Raw genomic sequence first — 17,680 nt, forward strand, 5'->3', positions numbered from 1 at the left:
TATTACATCAAAACCCCATATCATGAAATAATGTCCATTTTTTCATCTGTGTGCTTGTTGACATTTTGAGCATGTTGTGTGAATGTGTATGTGTGTTTCTGTCACAGTCTGTGCCAACAGGTAGCTTTATTTGATATAGAACTACAAACCCAAGTACTACTCTTGTTACTGGATACTGGTTACTGGATAATAAAAGTTGATGCAAAGAAATTAAATGTACTGTAAGCAAGCAAACCAACAAACATACATTCAAGTGACTGATCCACACCATACCATGACATGAAGCAAATTTATCTTGTCATTCTGCAAGCTTTGGAAACTGAGTGTGAAATTTTACATTCATTGTTGCGACAGAAGGCTCCGGCTTGCATATGCCTCTGTGGAGTGCACCATACCAACTTCAAAGTGGATTGTTATAAATATAAATATAATTGACAGTAAATACACATTTATAGATAAATATATTCCTTTCACTGGCATTGTCAGCGCTAATATACAGTTTCCGAGGACATGCCATACGCCTCCTAAGACAAAGACACACTCGTTCTCCTCCTTTAGATTCACTTGTCCCTGTGTTTTGTGCATTGCCATCCTGTGCTCCTGTAGCATGATATCCTCATATCGTTATGTCTTCAGACTTTTGGTATCACTAGTTCAGTCACTTCATGTGCTCTTGTCCCAGATCACAGCCGCAGCAGCAGAAGCAACATTTTGGACTGACAGCTGGTTTGCCATAGCTGCTCTCATAGTGTGTCCTCAGGTGGGAAAACACAGTCAGCAGTCTCTTTTTTTTGCTTTCGTGTAAATCTTTTGAAGACATAATTCCACCAGTATCACTTGATGCAATACTATATTATGGGCATTTATAGGTAGACCCCCATAGCTGTGTGGTTTTATTCTGATGTTATATTTAGGCTTGGTGTCTGCTCTTGGTGTCCAGATGACCTGACCCCATGTTAGGGGGTGTGGAAGAGGAGAATGGTGTCTTTGAGTTTTAGTACAAAAGAGTAGAAGACCTCAGCAGTGGCGTCCACAGTGCAGATGTTGGTGTCCACACATGCATTTGCGTGAACACTGCGCGAGTATTGTGAAGTCTCATGGTTGGTCAGGCTAGGGGAGGCCAGCGGTCTCATGCTCAGATGGACACGGGACAGCTGATGACTTTGTCCTCCAGCATGACGGACACAATGAGGAAGACGAAGTAGAGCAGGAACATGAGCATACCGAGCAGCTTGCTCATCCTCCACTTGCAGGCGGCGATGGAGATGATGACAAACAGCAGCATGAGGAAGAGCAGGACAATGGCACAGAAAAGCCCAGCACTGCTTACTGACACTGATGCCATGTCGTTCGCAAACGAATACAGCAACCAGGGAAATGGCAACCTACAGAAAGGAAACGCAGCAGTTAGAATCAATCGGTTGAGGGTTTGGAGAGGGTCACAAAAGTTGAACTACTCACACATGCAAACAAGAATGAATAGCTCAGAAATTACAAAACTATGCCAACTGTGTCTGGCTTGATGAAACTGCTTGACTTCACGGACATTTACAATGTCTTGTGTTGTCATTTTCTGAACTTGATAGGCCTTTTGAGTGACATATGTTTTGCAATCTTGGACATTTCTTTGCAAACAAAAATTTGTGTATTATTTATGAGCCACCAAATGTATGAAACACACTTGTACATAAAAAAAGGTGGTAAGTATTGATGAATTGATTGATTGATTGATGAGTATTAAAGGTCGAAACAATGTCTTGGATTGTATCTACGTTTGCTCATGAGTTACTGGGCTTTCATCAGCATTGTGTGCATCATTCTTACCCAACGGTGATGTCAAATATGTTGGACCCTACAGAGCTTGACACAGCCATGTCTCCAAGACCTTTGCGAGCCACTATGACACTGGTGATTAGGTCAGGGATTGAGGTACCAGCGGCTAATATAGTCAATCCCATTATCTCTTCTGTAATCCAAAAGGTCTCTCCAACCTGCAAAAGAAGTTGACAATAGCTGTATAACATGTTCCCTTAAATTTAAGATAAACATGAGGGGATTACCAACTACACTAATTCATTTGCATGCAAAAACACCTAATTTCTAAAAACACCCCCAAATATAATATTACATAACACCAAAACACTTGTGTATTTGTTGTGATGTGCATTGTTGTGGTTTCATTTTCAAAACTGTATTTTAAGTTGAGAACAACAATGAAAGCATTGCACCCAGAACTGTATATCTCTTGCAGTGTTGACTCTTTGTTTGGATTAAGCAACGAGAGGACTTTAAAGTGTTTGTCTGCTTGCTAAGAACAGTTAATTGGCTTTACGATAAGAGGATTTTTTTAGCATGCCAGAACAAGCTGTCTGATATTCCCCAGATACATGACCTCCTGCAATCAATCAAATGTTAGACCATAGGTCAAAGTGAAACAGAGGTGATGTGAATGCCAAACAGATGCTGCAATTTATGAAGAAAACATATTGTATTAATTATGTATATATATATATATGCATACTGTATAAACACTTAGGTTTGATGGTAACAGGCTATTTGTGAGGCTGAAACAGTGGAGGCACACAATGGCTATTGAATATGTATTATTTGCTAAAATCTGTGAATTCAGTACATTTAACTTAAATTCATCAATAATGATTAGGGTTGGGCACCGAAACACGGTTCTTATATGGCACCGGTGCCGACCTGCCAGTTCCATGGCAAGCGGTTTTAACATACTCTATGGCAAGCCGCCTACATTACATAAACTTGAAAGCAGATCTTACCATTGTACATATATGGCAAGCTGTTTTAACATTTAAATGTATTAAGCGTAGAATCAATGAGATATTGATAGTAAATTGAATATAACAGTTTAATTTCATGTTCAAATTTGAATCAATAAAAAAAAGCAATTCATGCTTTAGACTATTTTCGTGTAAAAACAAAGTAGCCTACCGGTTCAGGCACCGTTTTGGCACCGGCACCGTTTTTTTAAAAGTATCGATTTAGCACCGGTATCGGATAAAACCCAAACGATACCCAATCCTAGTAATGATTAAGTCAACTCGATTGATGGGAGCTGTCATGACCTTTATGCAGTACTTTTGCTTGAAGGGAGATTCATAATTGGGCTCCAACAAAGAAACAATATTCTCTTAAATCATAGGGCTTGTGTGGAATGTCCTTGTCAAATGCTTACCTGGTGAGCCCACCACACCATCAGATAGGAGAATGCTGCGATCCAACTGATGGACCCAAGGAAGGTGATAGGGAAGAACGGCTTTGCAGACTGAAGGGAAAATGATGAGGACTCCATTAGAACATAATTATCTATATAGTAACATTTTCACTGTGTTAATTCTCACATTTTGCTATAATGGGCTTTAGTAACAGATTTTTGTTCAGAAAGATTTGATTGCGATTTATTTTAACATCTAAACCCTAAAAAATAAGAAATCCATGAGGAGTTGATGTGTGCCTTAGACCAATGGACCATTGAACTGATAGTACCACTTTACCTTTTTATTGAACTAACCTGCAGGTAGTGTAGTGCAGTGTATTTATGTCTTGGCAATGTGAATCCTTCGGAATCTTATTAAACTTATTGGTGACAGTCAATTCACTTTTTAAACTAGCTGCCACAAATGATATGTTGCTACTTCAGTGCTTCATTAATCTGGCTTGATTTTGATCACTAAACCCTAACCCTGTCTCAAAGCAGCAAAATATCTCACATCTTTCCTGACATCCGGCAAGGTGAGCCAAAGAGGGAAGACAATAGGAAAGATGAGGAGGTATGTCAGTCTCTTGCGGTTGGTATCTGGCCATGCCAAACTCAGGGGCTTATCCTCATCTTCCTCTTCCTCCTCCTGGATGATACAGAAATACAAACATGACTCTGATGAGGTCAAGATAGAGATAGATAGATAGATAGATAGATACTTTATTGATCCCCAAGGGGAAATTCAAGGTCTCAGTAGCATACAGACATCACACACAACATTCACTAACAGCAAAAAAAAGTAATTAAAAGTATATAATATAAAAAACACAACTTAGCAATAAGGACAGTAGAAGATAAAGAATATACTAAAATACAAATTATACTAAATAACACTAAATCTAAATCAAGTCTAAAAACAGTATCCACATAGTGGGTGATTAATCATGAGGCACTTGCAATGACTGAGGCAGGGACTGAGCCTGTGATTCTCTGTGCATAGTAAGGTAAGGTGCTCTGTGTGAGTAAGTGTCATGGTAATGGTGCAAATGAGTAAGTCCAACAGTGCAACAGTGCAAGAATAAAGTCTAGAGACCAACATAAAATAAATATGGACATATAAGAGAGTAGGCAAGGTAATATAAAAAAACTATAGAAAAACTATATATATATATATATATATATATATATATATATATATATAACTATATTAAGTAAAGGTATAAGTGTGGCCACAATCCGGCTGTGGGATGGAGGGAGCCTCAAGCCTATCACTGAGTTTCAGTTCTGAGTTTAAACTGTAAGCTTTGATTATTTCAGATCACTGCTGCTCATACACATTTACTTAAATTAAATAAAAAAAACATTATATTGAAAACATATTTCTACACACCAAAACTTGATTATACATCTTGTAACAGCGGTGCTCAATAGTCAAAACTAGAACAAGGAATTGATTTTTCTTGTAGGTGTCATGTACACATTTGCACAAGCACACACTAATCCCGGCGCAGTGAGCTGCCTGCAACAACAGCGGCGCTCGGGGAGCAGTGAGGGGTAAGGCTTGCTCAAGGGCACTTCAGCCGTGCCTACTGGTCGGGGTTCAAACCGGCAACCCTCCGGTTACAAGTCCGAAGCACTAACCAGTAGGCCACGGCTGCCCCTAACTTTGCATCTTTTTTCCTGGGTGAATGAAAAGTCTACTCCCTACATCAGCCTTTGATGGTGTGAATTGTTCTTGGAAGGACTGACATGGACACGGATATACAGTATACAGGGACCTGTGAGTATAAGCACACTGGACTGACACCCTTACCCCTCCAACAGCGCTGCCATTCATGGGTGGTGTGACCTCCACTGCAACATTCGAGCTGTTGGGGAGATTTTTGTCTGCAGAAGAGGGAAATATACAGTTGAGGATGCTGGACAGATTCTGTTTTAAAAATTAAAACAATATTAATGTGCAAAAAAAAAGGATTGCTTTTGTGGTATTGTTATTTCTACAATGCAAGATAGTACCAACCCCCATTGATTTCGTCCTCGCCTTTCCTCTTTGCAATGTTACGCATTTGAACAACTTTCTCTTTGAATCTCCCTGAAAAAGTAGAATAATCAGTGTCTGGGCACAAAAAAAGAGAAATGCGTGAAAACCCATACAGACACATAAATAACAGAAAAGATGCTTTGTCATGACGCAATTAGGCAGGCATGTCATGTATGCTGTGCATTCCGATTGTTATGTAACATGGATGGACTACACAAGGTTCAGTTGACAGGCATTGATTGGCTTAGGAATGTTCCCAGCAAGATCTGAGATCCTTAAATAGTGACCAGGCTGCACTTAACACACTCAGAAACATGTACACATACTGACCACTCAGAAACATGCACTCATACTGACCACTCAGAAACATGCGCACATACTGACCACTCAGAAACATGCACACATACTGACCATTCATAACACTTTCCGCCCTTATCAACAATCTTTTGTGTATCAGCACACTTTTTGGCTTAGTTCTGTAACTATTTAAGCCACCAGTTGTTTATAGACCACTGTTCTCTAATTATTAAAGTCTTCAAATGTGTATAGTCAATGTGTACAACATAGGTATGATTTGGGACCATGTATCCATGGTCTCCTGTGCACTTGATAGGCATCTCATTAATAAAACACACTTGGATATATAACTATAACATAAAACAATGTTAGACAGCAACTCTCAAGCAGTGACATCAGTCTTGCCCAACCCTTAACGCTATCCAACCATTTTATAGAAGACCCGTTGTTTGAATGCCTGTTTGAGGACATGGAGAGGATACAGTTCATCATTCCTGACCCTTCCCTATGCCTCAAACCTGATATCAGGCTAACAATCAAGCATGCATGTGCAGAAGATCCCCTTGGGTCTTCCCATCCATCCCACTGGGTGGGAATGAGTCACCGTGTACCTTCACTGAGTGGGTCCAGCGTGTGGATCATGAGCTGAAAGATGCTGTGCCTCATCAGGGTGTTGTGTAGTGATGCTGAGCTTCCTCCTCTCTGCAGGCGAGGCTTAGCCTGTGGGCAGTCACCAGTCCACATTAGCACCAATGTCCGGCAATCAATTTAGCTTTCCCATTCATGCTTTTATGTAAGATGCTAACTACATGAGGGTATTGGCATCAAGTCATTAGCATACATTAATTCTGTATAAAATGCATGCTTTCTTGAACTTTACATTACTTTGAATATAAGTCAAAGTTATCATCTTTACATGACAAACAGACATTAAAAAGTAAGTAATGGCATCCTCCTTCAGCTGCACAGCTAAGGATACTTGCACAAAAGCAGAAATGATTGTAAATGGCATAAGATATAGCATAACAGAAAATATATAGATCCCACTTTCAGATAAAGTTGCAAATTTTCATGTCAAACAAATAATTGAGAGTTGGGTGAAATGGTTATGGTTATGGTTATGGTTCCGCTTTTGTCCGACACACAAATACAAAACAATATAATACTTAAAGTTAACAGGGAACAAATTAAGATGTTGGTCAGACTATAATAAGGAGAATAGCAATAGTAAACAACAATGTCAATTCAATCAATAGCCTAATGAAATAAACAATGAAAATGAGGGGAAAAGGCAATATTAAACAATACTGTCCATTCAATCGATAATATAAAAACAATAACATGGTAAGACTACATTAAGGAGAATATCAATAATAAACAACAATGTCAAATTAATCAACAGCCTAATGGAAATAAACAATATTATACAAACCATAACGAAATACTTGAAAATAAACAAAATGAACATACCGATAACTTGTGCTCATCAGGCTCGGGTTCTGGAGCCTTTAGAGGAGAGAACAGAAGACTGTGAGCATAATCATTTTGTGTTACTGACTGTGTAGCTATATGCATAACTGCCGACGTGCGCGACAGAGGCAGAAATGAACTAGGCAGGTCCAAATGAAAGCAGCCTGGCATGGAGTTCTACTGTGGTCGGATATAAGTCCATTAATGCATACATTTAAACATGTTACACTAAAGACGGTGTCTGCAGACTAGTCTCACACAGACACTCAAATGACCACATTTCAAATGATAAAATCCTTAAATTTGCTCCTTCGCTGTGCTAGAGGAGATGCTGTATGATACAGGTAGCTGTTTCAGTGCCTGGTTGAAATGAAATGTTAGCTGCAGTTCACTGTTAGAGAAAAGGGGCCTGCAGAGCTTGCTATTGGTGGTATCAAATAAGCCATGCCCTGTCCATCAAAAGAATAATTTTTAGTGTCAATATATAGTATCAATAGTATCAATTTATAGTGTCAACTATAAATCATTTAATTCTACCAAGGCACTGAAACTTCCCTTAAGAATGGCTCTTGTTATCTGTTCTGTGAGTGTACACAAAATGATTTGACACAGTTATAAACCCGTGATAAAACCTGGTTCAGTAACTGAGTCTGCAGACACTGGCATTTGCTTTGAAGAGGGCTTACTGAGCAAGGACGCACCAGCATCTTTTACAGGACATATACAGTACTTGTCATTTTTAAATCTGCCATAAGAAACAGACAATTGCTGTGTTATTCTTAACTTGAATGTGGATACAGTATGATACCATAGCAAGCAGTATTTTTGTTTGTGAGATGTAACTTGTGGGAAATAAAGCTTTTCCATGTTTACAGAAAAAACTGTTTGGCTTTGGAGCGAGGCAAATGATCTCAGACAGACATATCTCCTGTAGGCTTATTTCATCGAGACGGACCAGCACAAAAGCTCAAATAGTGCAATCAAGGAGATTTGAGTTAATTGCCATATATAGTTAAGACTGTAATACCAGTTAATGACAAAATTAGTGATTGTACCTCCATGTTCAAAATTAACTTCATGATGCAAGGAAAATATGTCTATACAGCTAAAATATGTTTCGGAGAGGTTATCAACAAAACTGAGCACAAAGAGGTAATGTTGAATGTAGTTATAATAATAATTTGACCTGTGAAAAAGACTAAATGAACATGAACAGTCAGATTGAATTGAGAAGTGTGATGTGTTGGATAAGGAGCAACATTCAAACAAACACAAACACAAAAGCAACTTGTCTCTAAATCAAAGGTACTAATTTTTTTCTCTCGAACATAGCAGAAAATAGCAGATATATTGTGGAAAGACTGCCTTTGAACACACACAAAACACATAGCAGGGAGGTGATGCATCAGTAAAAAGCTACCTTTGACAGGATTAGACATCACAAATGGAAAATATTTTAGTGTGCATGTGTGTTCAAATGTCAGAATATTCTACTGTTCTTAATCTTACTAAATCCATTCCTCATATTAATCTCTATCCATTTGTCTGTTGACAGCTTTGGTGTCCTCCAATAAAAGATTCTCGGCTAGCTAGAATAATATGATATACTTTTGACACTGTCAAAAATGTCAGCTCTCATTGTCAAAAGTTATGCATACATGGAGGTTCAAATTGACACCTTGATATCAAGTGTGCAGGTACTTGCAGCCAAAAATAGGTTGGCATGGGAACCTGAGCACAGGCAGGGTAATTGAGTCTAATCACTGCCATGTCCTGTTGCAGCTTAAGGACGTTGCACGTTTCTCCCTGACCCTAAGCTCTGTGCTCCTCCCTCACTGCTGGGAGTTACGACACTCACGTTTCAGAACCCTCTCCCTCTTGCCACACCTTCCTGTAAGCTGATTGGTGAGTCTTAGCTTAAACACAGAAAGAGAAAAGCCTGTTCGGTAACACTTTACTTGAAGGTATCTACATAAGAGTGACATGACACTGTCATGAACACATGACACTGTCATGACACATGAACCCTAACCCTAACTTGTCATGACAAAAACAGAATAACACTTAATGACAAGAAGCGTTATGTCATAAACGTTTATGACTTGTTTATAATGTTTATGACACGTTCATGACAGTGTCAAGTCACTCTTATGTAGATACCTTCAAGTGAAGTGTAACCGCCTGTTTTAGAGCAGCAATGACAACATGATAAGAGACTAGCCCAACCAAAGAGAGCCCACCATATACTGCAACTATGGAGAATGGAAGCTCCATTGTGAGATGAATTGGAAAGTCTCCTGGGGAAATTACTATCATATCTCTCAGTAGAGCTTACAATTACTGTGAACTACAGCAAAGGATAGCACAATTCTGCTCTTGGACATGATCTAAATACACTGTAAGCCAACTAGTAAGGGGCTGCTATCTTACTCACCATAATAAGATTAATGCCTCAAGGGATAATTATGTAAATACGTCCTGAGCTGGTATCATGAGATGATTTGTCAGAATATCTTCACCAGGAATCAATTAGAAACTCTAACTATTACAGACTGCAGAGACCCTGCCTAGATGTGTTGCCTGCATGCAAGTATGAGCACAATTTATGGCAGTTATGCAGCAGAGACACACACTGATTTCCTAATGGATAATGGAGCTTTTTTCCATTAACCATGACAATAATAGGTGATTCTAGTTTGTCCATGTCTGCATTACCACACCTTCGGCATCTTAACTGAAATGTTATTTAGTAGTCACTGCATTGGAAATTGGCTGTTACCACCTGCAGATTTATTTCAAGGAGTTTATTTTAGCAGGGATTGTTACCTCTGCAGTTCTCTGTCAACTCTTCCATCAGTACACAAACACAAAAGCAACTTGTCTCTAAATGAAAATTAAATTTCTTGAATTTCCCCTGGGGATCAATAAAGTATCTATCTATCTATCTATCTATCTATCTATCTATCTATCTATCTAGTATTTGTAATGAGATATGGAGCATACATCTCACACTATCAGCCTCTAAGTGCATGGTGCCTGCCATAATGCTACCCATAACCGGCTTTCCAGACCACCCATTCAGCAACATGTACACTAAAACTCTTACTCTATCTAAAACCTCTTACATGAAAGCAAATATCTGGCTTCATATTTTTTATACATTTATCAAACCTTTGTTGTGCAACTGCCCTCTTAATTCTATGTGCTGTCTTCTGTTAAACTGTTAGTTTGTGATTCCTTACTCTGACCCATTGTACATCATTCCCTACAAAAGAGACACAATGAATATTCTCACATTGAACCGAAAGTCAGACTTTAAAGCAAATAATTTGCTTTAACAACATTACTTTTAAAAGTACACAGCCACCGGAAAAACTGCTATCTTAAAGGCACAAAGAATGTGGCATCTCTGAATAAGACATATAGCTTCTTTAAGGAGTGGCCACACTTGGGTAAAAAAGTCCCTGGAGAACTAAAGAGGATTAATGGAAAGGGATAAGCGCATTTAGACACAAGTGACTTTCAACCCAGTGTGTGAACTCCCAGAGCAACCTTAACAAGCCACAATGTGACAACTAAACCTGACGTTTTTCAGCCTTTTTGATCTGCTCACATTTGCTGTGGTGGACTTATTTTTACAGTTCCAACACACATCTCAAATACCATTAGAATACATACATAGCAAAGGACACGATGCACACACTGGAGTATAGCTGTTGTAATTGTGAGTAACAATGGCAAACACCTCAATTAACACCCTAATGAAGTGCCCATATAGCATTTATCTCATGATCCTCAAGATCTTGCATTCTTCAATTGTTTCCTGAAACTGTCTACAATAATATAATGGCTATAAAAATGTATTCTTCAAAAACTTCACTGTACATGCTATTTTTCCATTTCAATTTAGATTTCCACTCATGGCCACTTTAGACTACAAGTGAGACTTTTCCAAAACAAGTAAAACAATATCCAATGCAATATATATATTATAACCACTTCATTAACCATATGGTAGTGGAATGTATAGGCCACTCTGTTAACTCACAGGGGGTTTGTTCCCGTCACTCTTGGTAAGCAGTTGATAAGGGATTTAAAGTATTTCTGACTCTGACTTAGAAACACAAGGGTGGAAGACACAACATTTCCAAGCAAATTGTGAGCTCTCATAATGACACTTCAGTCTCAGTTCTCTTCTCTATTCGTTAGAGGTCTTGAACTAAACAGACTAAGCCTCAGCATGTTGAAATGTTTCAGAGGACTACTCTACGTACTTCATGCGAAGTGGGGGTTGTGATTTTCTGGGGACAGTCAGAGGCACCTGTTTATATATAGGTAAGCTAATTGGATCACAAGCTTGAATTGGGATTACCTCTGAACTAGCCCAGGGAGCAGCCAAACATAGTTCATGGGTTGTTGGACCACATGAAACCTGCCTCTGCCAACAGCAATAAAGTTAGTTCAAAAGTTTGTTTGCCAAATGTAAAAAAAACTAAATGAGTGCTACTTATTTACTTTTAGCTATCCCCCTCTGAGTAATTGCACAGATCATTGGTTTTCTTTAAAGGTAAGTAGTCTTGCCAATGCAAGAAGAATAACCATCAAGACACAAGTATGTGTCTTGAAATTGGATAAATAGTGTAAATACTGTACAGCAAATACAAAAATGTATTATTTTAATTTATACCGATATCCAACGTTTGTACATGGATACTGTACATTTAAAAGTACTGCTTGCTGGAATCATATACTGTATGTTTGTTGTATATGGATGATTTGGAAAATATGGAACAACATCCTTACATGTTCAACAAAATGATTTTTTTTTGGCTGTTTCTCCTGCAAGACTACAGTGGTAGTGGGTACAGTATATGTCCCTGATGCTTGCAAGAAGGGATCTCTACTTTGCTGAAACAAGCTGAAACTATTGCAGTTCACCTGTGCTCCGTATGACGGATTGCATATAGCATCAGAAAGTAATGAATCGGACTCCAACTGCACAAAAGAAACACAACAGGTTTGACATATCTTTCAGAAGATGATATGCATCACTGTATACTCTAGTTATTGCTTTAGTTGCCAATTTGAATGGCTGAGTTCCATTGATTTAGCATTTATGCTTTGCTTAACTTTGATCACCTGTTTTGTCTGTGCAGTTTGTGAGGCGACATTATAAAGACAGTATACGATCAGTAAGCAAGTCATTACACAAGCTTACAGCATGCAGTACAGAACACACATGTGAATGTGAATGGCGTTTGATCTGCAAGGTCTGAAGGTTCATATTAACCTCAGGTCCATCATGTTGGCAAAATGCTCTGTGACTTTGATAACCCTGACAAGTTAAAAACTCTAATAAAAGAAAAAAAAATGGTTTGATTCTTATCTGGTTATTTAGATAGAACTCTTGAATGTAACTCATGGTATGCTAGTTACAGGGGATTGTGTCATTGTGTGGCTGGTCCGTGTTTATGCTGTCTGAGAATATTTGCCACGCAAGCTAAGGTTCTTCCAACTGGGGTTGATATCGCATCACGCTTGAAGTTACTTCCCACAAGCACTAACAACCTTTTTCAGTCCATATCACTCTGTGAGTTTAGGGGAAATGGGAAAAAATGTTGGATTTTGAATGAATGCCGTTCCTTGATTGACTCAGTAAAACAGGAAAGGACACATGCCTGGGTCGTGGGGGAACTAGGGTACCAGGAGTATTCCCATCACAAAGGGACACACTGCTCTGTGTACTCAATCCTCTGGTAAAATACATTGTTTTTGTTTGTTCTCAAATTACAGTCAAGAAACATACACTATAATACAATGCTGTTTCTAATTTGTAAGGAGGTCAGAATTTGGTCACATGATGGAGCAACTCATTAGCCGCACAGGTGATAGCTGAAATGTAAATTACTCAAATATGGCATTTCATCCAATTATACTTTGCATTATTGTTAAGTGGCATATATCAATTACCCCCAAAAAACATTTGAGGCCTTCTAAGACAGGCTTACCAGCTTCCAAAAGAGGCCTTGTGACCTGCTGGGAGTGTTGGAATTGGTGTGGGGGACTGGGATTTGGAGGAGGAGTTAGTGTTCAGCAGGTAAGCTAGTTTCTGGTGGCTCTAGTTAGGCACAGTAAGTAAGTATGGCTAACTGATCTGGCTGGGACCCAAGTCCTTGGGTAGCCTGAAGATCACCTCTGCCTGCGCAAAATGAGAGCTTAGTCAGCACATACCATAAAGGAACTACCAATGCCAGCACTGCACAGGTGACACCTTAAGACAAATCTTTATCCATCAGTAGATGAAGATAGAAGGTTTTGGATGGCACATCCCACTATCCCCCAGAACTTCATTTTGAGAACTATGGTTCATCACAGAAAGAACTTCTAGGTATAAGTAAGCCAAGACCACTATTTTTGAGTTCAGTACAGTGTAAAGTGTGAAGCAATGGCTACCAAAAGATGGGTACAATAAAGAGATTAAGTGGAGATGGACAGAAAAAATCATTATTGAATAAATTCAGGTGCTAAGAGTAGGTGTGACCATGTATTTGCCCCAGTTGTGAACTGAACCAGCTGATTCTGCACCCAGAATGTCTCCCTACTGGTTACAGTATCAGTAAGTTCAGATGGTTTACCGGTGACTGATGTGAATCTCATGACTTCTGAACCCAGGTTCTTCTCCCTTGCTAACCATCATTGACCACACTCACCTTGGGAGCAGAGTCCAGCTCATCCACCTGGTTCTGGCCCAATAAGCTCTTGACCTTAACTTCGACCGAAGCATTGAACTTCATAAAGGTCACATAGGAAATGTAGCACGAAAGGAGGCCGATACTTTCATAATAGGTGATGTAGTTATCCAGGAAGAACACAATGAGCATCAACAGGCCTATGATGTAAAAGGACACATCCCGGAAAAGGGGCCACCATGTGAGGTTGAGGATCTCCCGGGAGAAGATTGCACACATCCCAATGACAAACAGGATGTTAAATACGGCCGAGCCCACAATGGTGCCAATGCCCACGTTGCTGTGAGAGACAAAGACCCCGATGACGGAGGTGAATAGCTCTGGAGCGGACCCACCGGCCGCCATGAAGGTGGCCCCGGCCACATCGTCGGAGATCTCCAGCTTCTCCGTGATGACAGTCAGCGCTGGCACGAAAAACTCGTCGCACACGATAGCTAAGGCGATGAACATGTACAACATCCCAAACATATGCAGCGCCACCCAGCCTTGCCTCCTCTCCTCCAGGGAGAACAAGTCCGTGGGGTAGTCCCCACCTTCCTCTGATGACCGCATGGCAATGGGATGGTCGTCAGGGGAGGCAGTGGCGTTGGCGTGCTTATCGCTGGAGAGCAGGGTTCTGTGTGGCGCCGTCTCCAACAACAGGCTGGCATCAGACGAGGAGGAGGAAGAGGAGGACGAAGAGGAACCAAAAAACCAGCTCTGGTAAGCGGGCACTACCGTCCACTTCAAGGCACTCCAAGAGAAGAGCACACACAGCGCCACCAAAACCAGGACGAATCCCATGATGCGAGACGGCCGGAATTTTCTGCGCATGTGAAGCCGATGACTTCTTGTATTCCGGGGGTCCCAGTGAGCCTCACACTGGCCCATGTCTGTGCGGGGGCGAAGAACCATGATGGGGAAGAGGGGAGAGCTTGTGTGACTCCAACAGTCGTGGCTTCAGGCCTAGGGCCCTGTGCACATGGTGCAGCTGTTTGCTTTTTAAATAAAACTGCAGGCGCCTCGGTACCTGACAGGGTCTGGAGTCCCCAAAGGTTTCCTCATAATAGTTCCTGTCAGGGAAAGACAATGAGAGAAAAGAAAGAGGCATTAAAATCATAGACAACATCTGCACAACTACAAAAGGCACCATGTTTGGTTTGGTTGCTGGATTATTGGCCATCATCAAACACAGAGAGAGAACTTTGTAAAAAAAAACATTACACAACTACATAAATATCCCTATCCCCAGGGACTGCATCTGGCTTGGACAACATTTGTATGTGGTAAAGTATGCAACACTAACTACCAAGGCCACAATCAAGCCACATTTGCATTCTGAAATATGCAGAAATAAATATGTCAGGTTTATATAAGGTCAATATTCCAATATAATGTATAATCATAATATGATCTGCTTAGGTAATCTCACTAAAATTCCCTTTTTGCACATCATTCATTTTGTTTTTGTACTTTTGTCATGATGTCATGATCTGATGATGTCATCTTCCGATTCTGATTTTTATCTGCCACCGTCTTTATAACCTGTTATAAAACATCTATAAAGGCTTATAGTATATTATCTGAGATTATTCTTCTCAACGGCCATGATCAGATTGGCCTGCAATACTGGAGAGGCTTAGTCCTTGGTGACTACATGCCTCCGATTGGCTAGCACTAGCCATGTGGCAAGTCACATGGCAATCAGACAAAAAACGCATGACATCAACACACATCACCCCCCACAGTGTTCAGTACACAGTATAGTATTTTCTGATCTACTGATTCCATTGTGGCCTATTGGGAACCACTGATTTCACACCACTGCCACAGCAGACAGGAATTAAGTTGGAACAGTATCTTTTCAGACATTAGAGAGATTAGGCATCATTTTCTCACAGAATTCAATTCTACAGTGGGGTGGCCATTCTATGCTGGCAACATTTTATAACATGTTTCTTCTGCATGAATAAGTCTGCTTATCATTAGTAGGCCTAACTGGAATTTAAACATACACGGCGCTGGCCATGCATGGCCTTGCAGATAAACCCAATCTAGAGTAAAGCTTGTAAATCTACAGTAAATCTTGTAAGTCTGTTTATCCATGACTGTTTAATTGTGTGAGTTTTATGGCCAAATATGACTTTTATACAGAATGGTAAAACGATGACATTTAATTAAAAGCTGCAGTATTACAGTAGCTTAATATAGGTTGGATCCTTTATTTAAACCTAGCAGTCAGTGGTGACCTCAAGGTGAAAGGTTAAGTAAACTGGTTAGGACAGAAGCAGGTGGTAGCCTACTAAAGTAGCCTACACTGCCTAGAAGAATGGGCTACCTGGATGGAATTGGTTACTATGATAATGGATAGTGTGAGTAGTCTAGATGAGTCTCCATAATATTTCCCTTTCATTACAAGTAACATTTGATAGTGTGAATGCACTGGACATACTTGATACTGTATATATTCAGTGACCTGTAGAAAGTTCTGGTTATGCTGAGTAGGCTACTAAAATACAGTCACCAGGCTGAGGACTCTTGTTTCCAAATTGTTATTTGTGTTTTCTTATGTTAGTGTTTTTTTATTTTGCTCAGGGCAATTGTGAAGCACTAAAAACTTGCTTTGGTAGGCTATTACTCTACCTAAATTGATAACCTATTCTACCACCATGAAGTAAAATAAGATTTTTTTTTAAAATCCTTTTAAAAACGTCTTCAGTGGAAGGCTAATAAGGCTATGGGGTTTAGGATAAGAAGGTTTAAGGCGCATCCTAACACGAGACTTACTTTCACATTGAGCCTTCGCTGCTCTCCCCGCAACCCCACTTTGCCGCCTCACTAACTGCGTTTATTATTGTTATTATCATTATTATTATTATTACCATCATTAGCCTACCTACAGTTTACGTGCATGCCTACGACAATGGATTCATTTCAGCAAATTAATATATGTTAATAACTTGTTTTGTCATGTAGGCCTATTGCAAAGTATGAATGGCATAGGTTATGCTTCCCTTCATTCTTCAGCAATATGGCCAATAATATGCGGCCTCCAGGCTAAACCAACATTTATAACAACAGTATGCAACACATTCAATGCAACACTACAAAACTAAGAAATTATCCAAAAGCAATTAGTAGAAAGATAGACTGAAGTTAACACTGCCTTGTGCACTTTACGCAGTTGTCCAATTCCCACATTCACACCAACATTGAATTCAAACCAAAACAGGCAGAACATGAATCGCTACTTACGCTACGTCTATGTATCTATAAAGCTACATACAATTATTGTATAAAATGTTTTTGAACCTCGTTTTAAGATGTGAGCCAGGGGGGGGTTCCAGTCTCTGGCGTTCAATCAAGTCATCGGTTAAAAAGGCGCATCTAGAAGTCCAAAAAGTCAAAGAAAGTAGGGAAAATGAAATAGAATGTTTACCAATGTGTTCGTCTTGTCGATAAAGGAGAAGTCCGAGGCCAGGGAATTATCAGCGAACGCAAATCTCACCGTCTGCCTATGCGTGCTTAGAGATCAAATGTGAGGTTGCCACACAGTGCTTAGCGAGGTACAGGGAGGAGCTAGTGATGACCGCATTACACCTCGTCCCCCACCCATCTGTCCTATCCCAGAGAGCACGCCTGCTCTTAGGCCATGATATAGATGGGTATAGGTTTACAGTTCTACATTATAACGCCTTGACTCACACGACTGCTAGAACTGTAAGGAGCCAGATGAGATATCATTTAGTTTGAGTATTTTTTTTTCTCATTAGAAGTGCACTTAGAGCTCTCTGCATTATGTCACTATCAGGAAGAACCACGACTGGGAAAGTCATATAATATAGTCTACAAATCCACACATGCTTATGTTGCCAGCAATGTACAATAGGTGACAAAATGATGAATGAAATATGAAGT

The 17,680-nt window shown here is 39.8% G+C and overlaps 1 protein-coding gene across 1 annotated transcript; it reads right to left on the minus strand.

The window, feature by feature from the left end:
• Positions 1 to 558: 558 nt before the first annotated feature.
• slc24a2 (solute carrier family 24 member 2) lies at positions 559 to 17,272 on the minus strand. Its single transcript, XM_076296003.1, has 10 exons — positions 17,202 to 17,272; positions 13,745 to 14,835; positions 7,035 to 7,070; positions 6,176 to 6,284; positions 5,247 to 5,342; positions 5,040 to 5,113; positions 3,738 to 3,872; positions 3,203 to 3,292; positions 1,825 to 1,991; positions 559 to 1,385 (listed from the first exon to the last, which is right to left on the minus strand). Exons 2-10 carry the CDS (start codon positions 14,675 to 14,677, stop codon positions 1,136 to 1,138), a joined length of 1,890 nt encoding a protein of 629 aa, XP_076152118.1. The 5' UTR covers positions 14,678 to 14,835; positions 17,202 to 17,272; the 3' UTR covers positions 559 to 1,135.
• Positions 17,273 to 17,680: the final 408 nt, after the last annotated feature.

The sequence above is a fragment of the Alosa pseudoharengus genome, unplaced genomic scaffold (genome assembly GCF_046254945.1).
Source record: "Alosa pseudoharengus isolate Yale_2024_CS ecotype anadromous, Long Island Sound unplaced genomic scaffold, YU_APseudo_1.1 YU_APseudo_1.1_scf_2, whole genome shotgun sequence".
NCBI lineage: Eukaryota > Metazoa > Chordata > Actinopteri > Clupeiformes > Clupeidae > Alosa > Alosa pseudoharengus.

What these genes read in the sequence shown, in the direction of transcription:
- slc24a2 (XM_076296003.1), bottom strand. Translation starts at nt 14,677, where the DNA reads ATGGTTCTTCGCCCCCGCACAGACATGGGCCAGTGTGAGGCTCACTGG. An exon ending in ATGGCAGCGCTGTTGGAGGG is followed by an intron (nt 3,873 to 5,039) that starts GTAAGGGTGTCA and finishes TGTATCATCCAG; the next exon opens with GAGGAGGAAGAGGAAGATGA. An exon ending in ATATTTGACATCACCGTTGG is followed by an intron (nt 1,386 to 1,824) that starts GTAAGAATGATG and finishes TCCTTTCTGTAG; the next exon opens with GTTGCCATTTCCCTGGTTGC.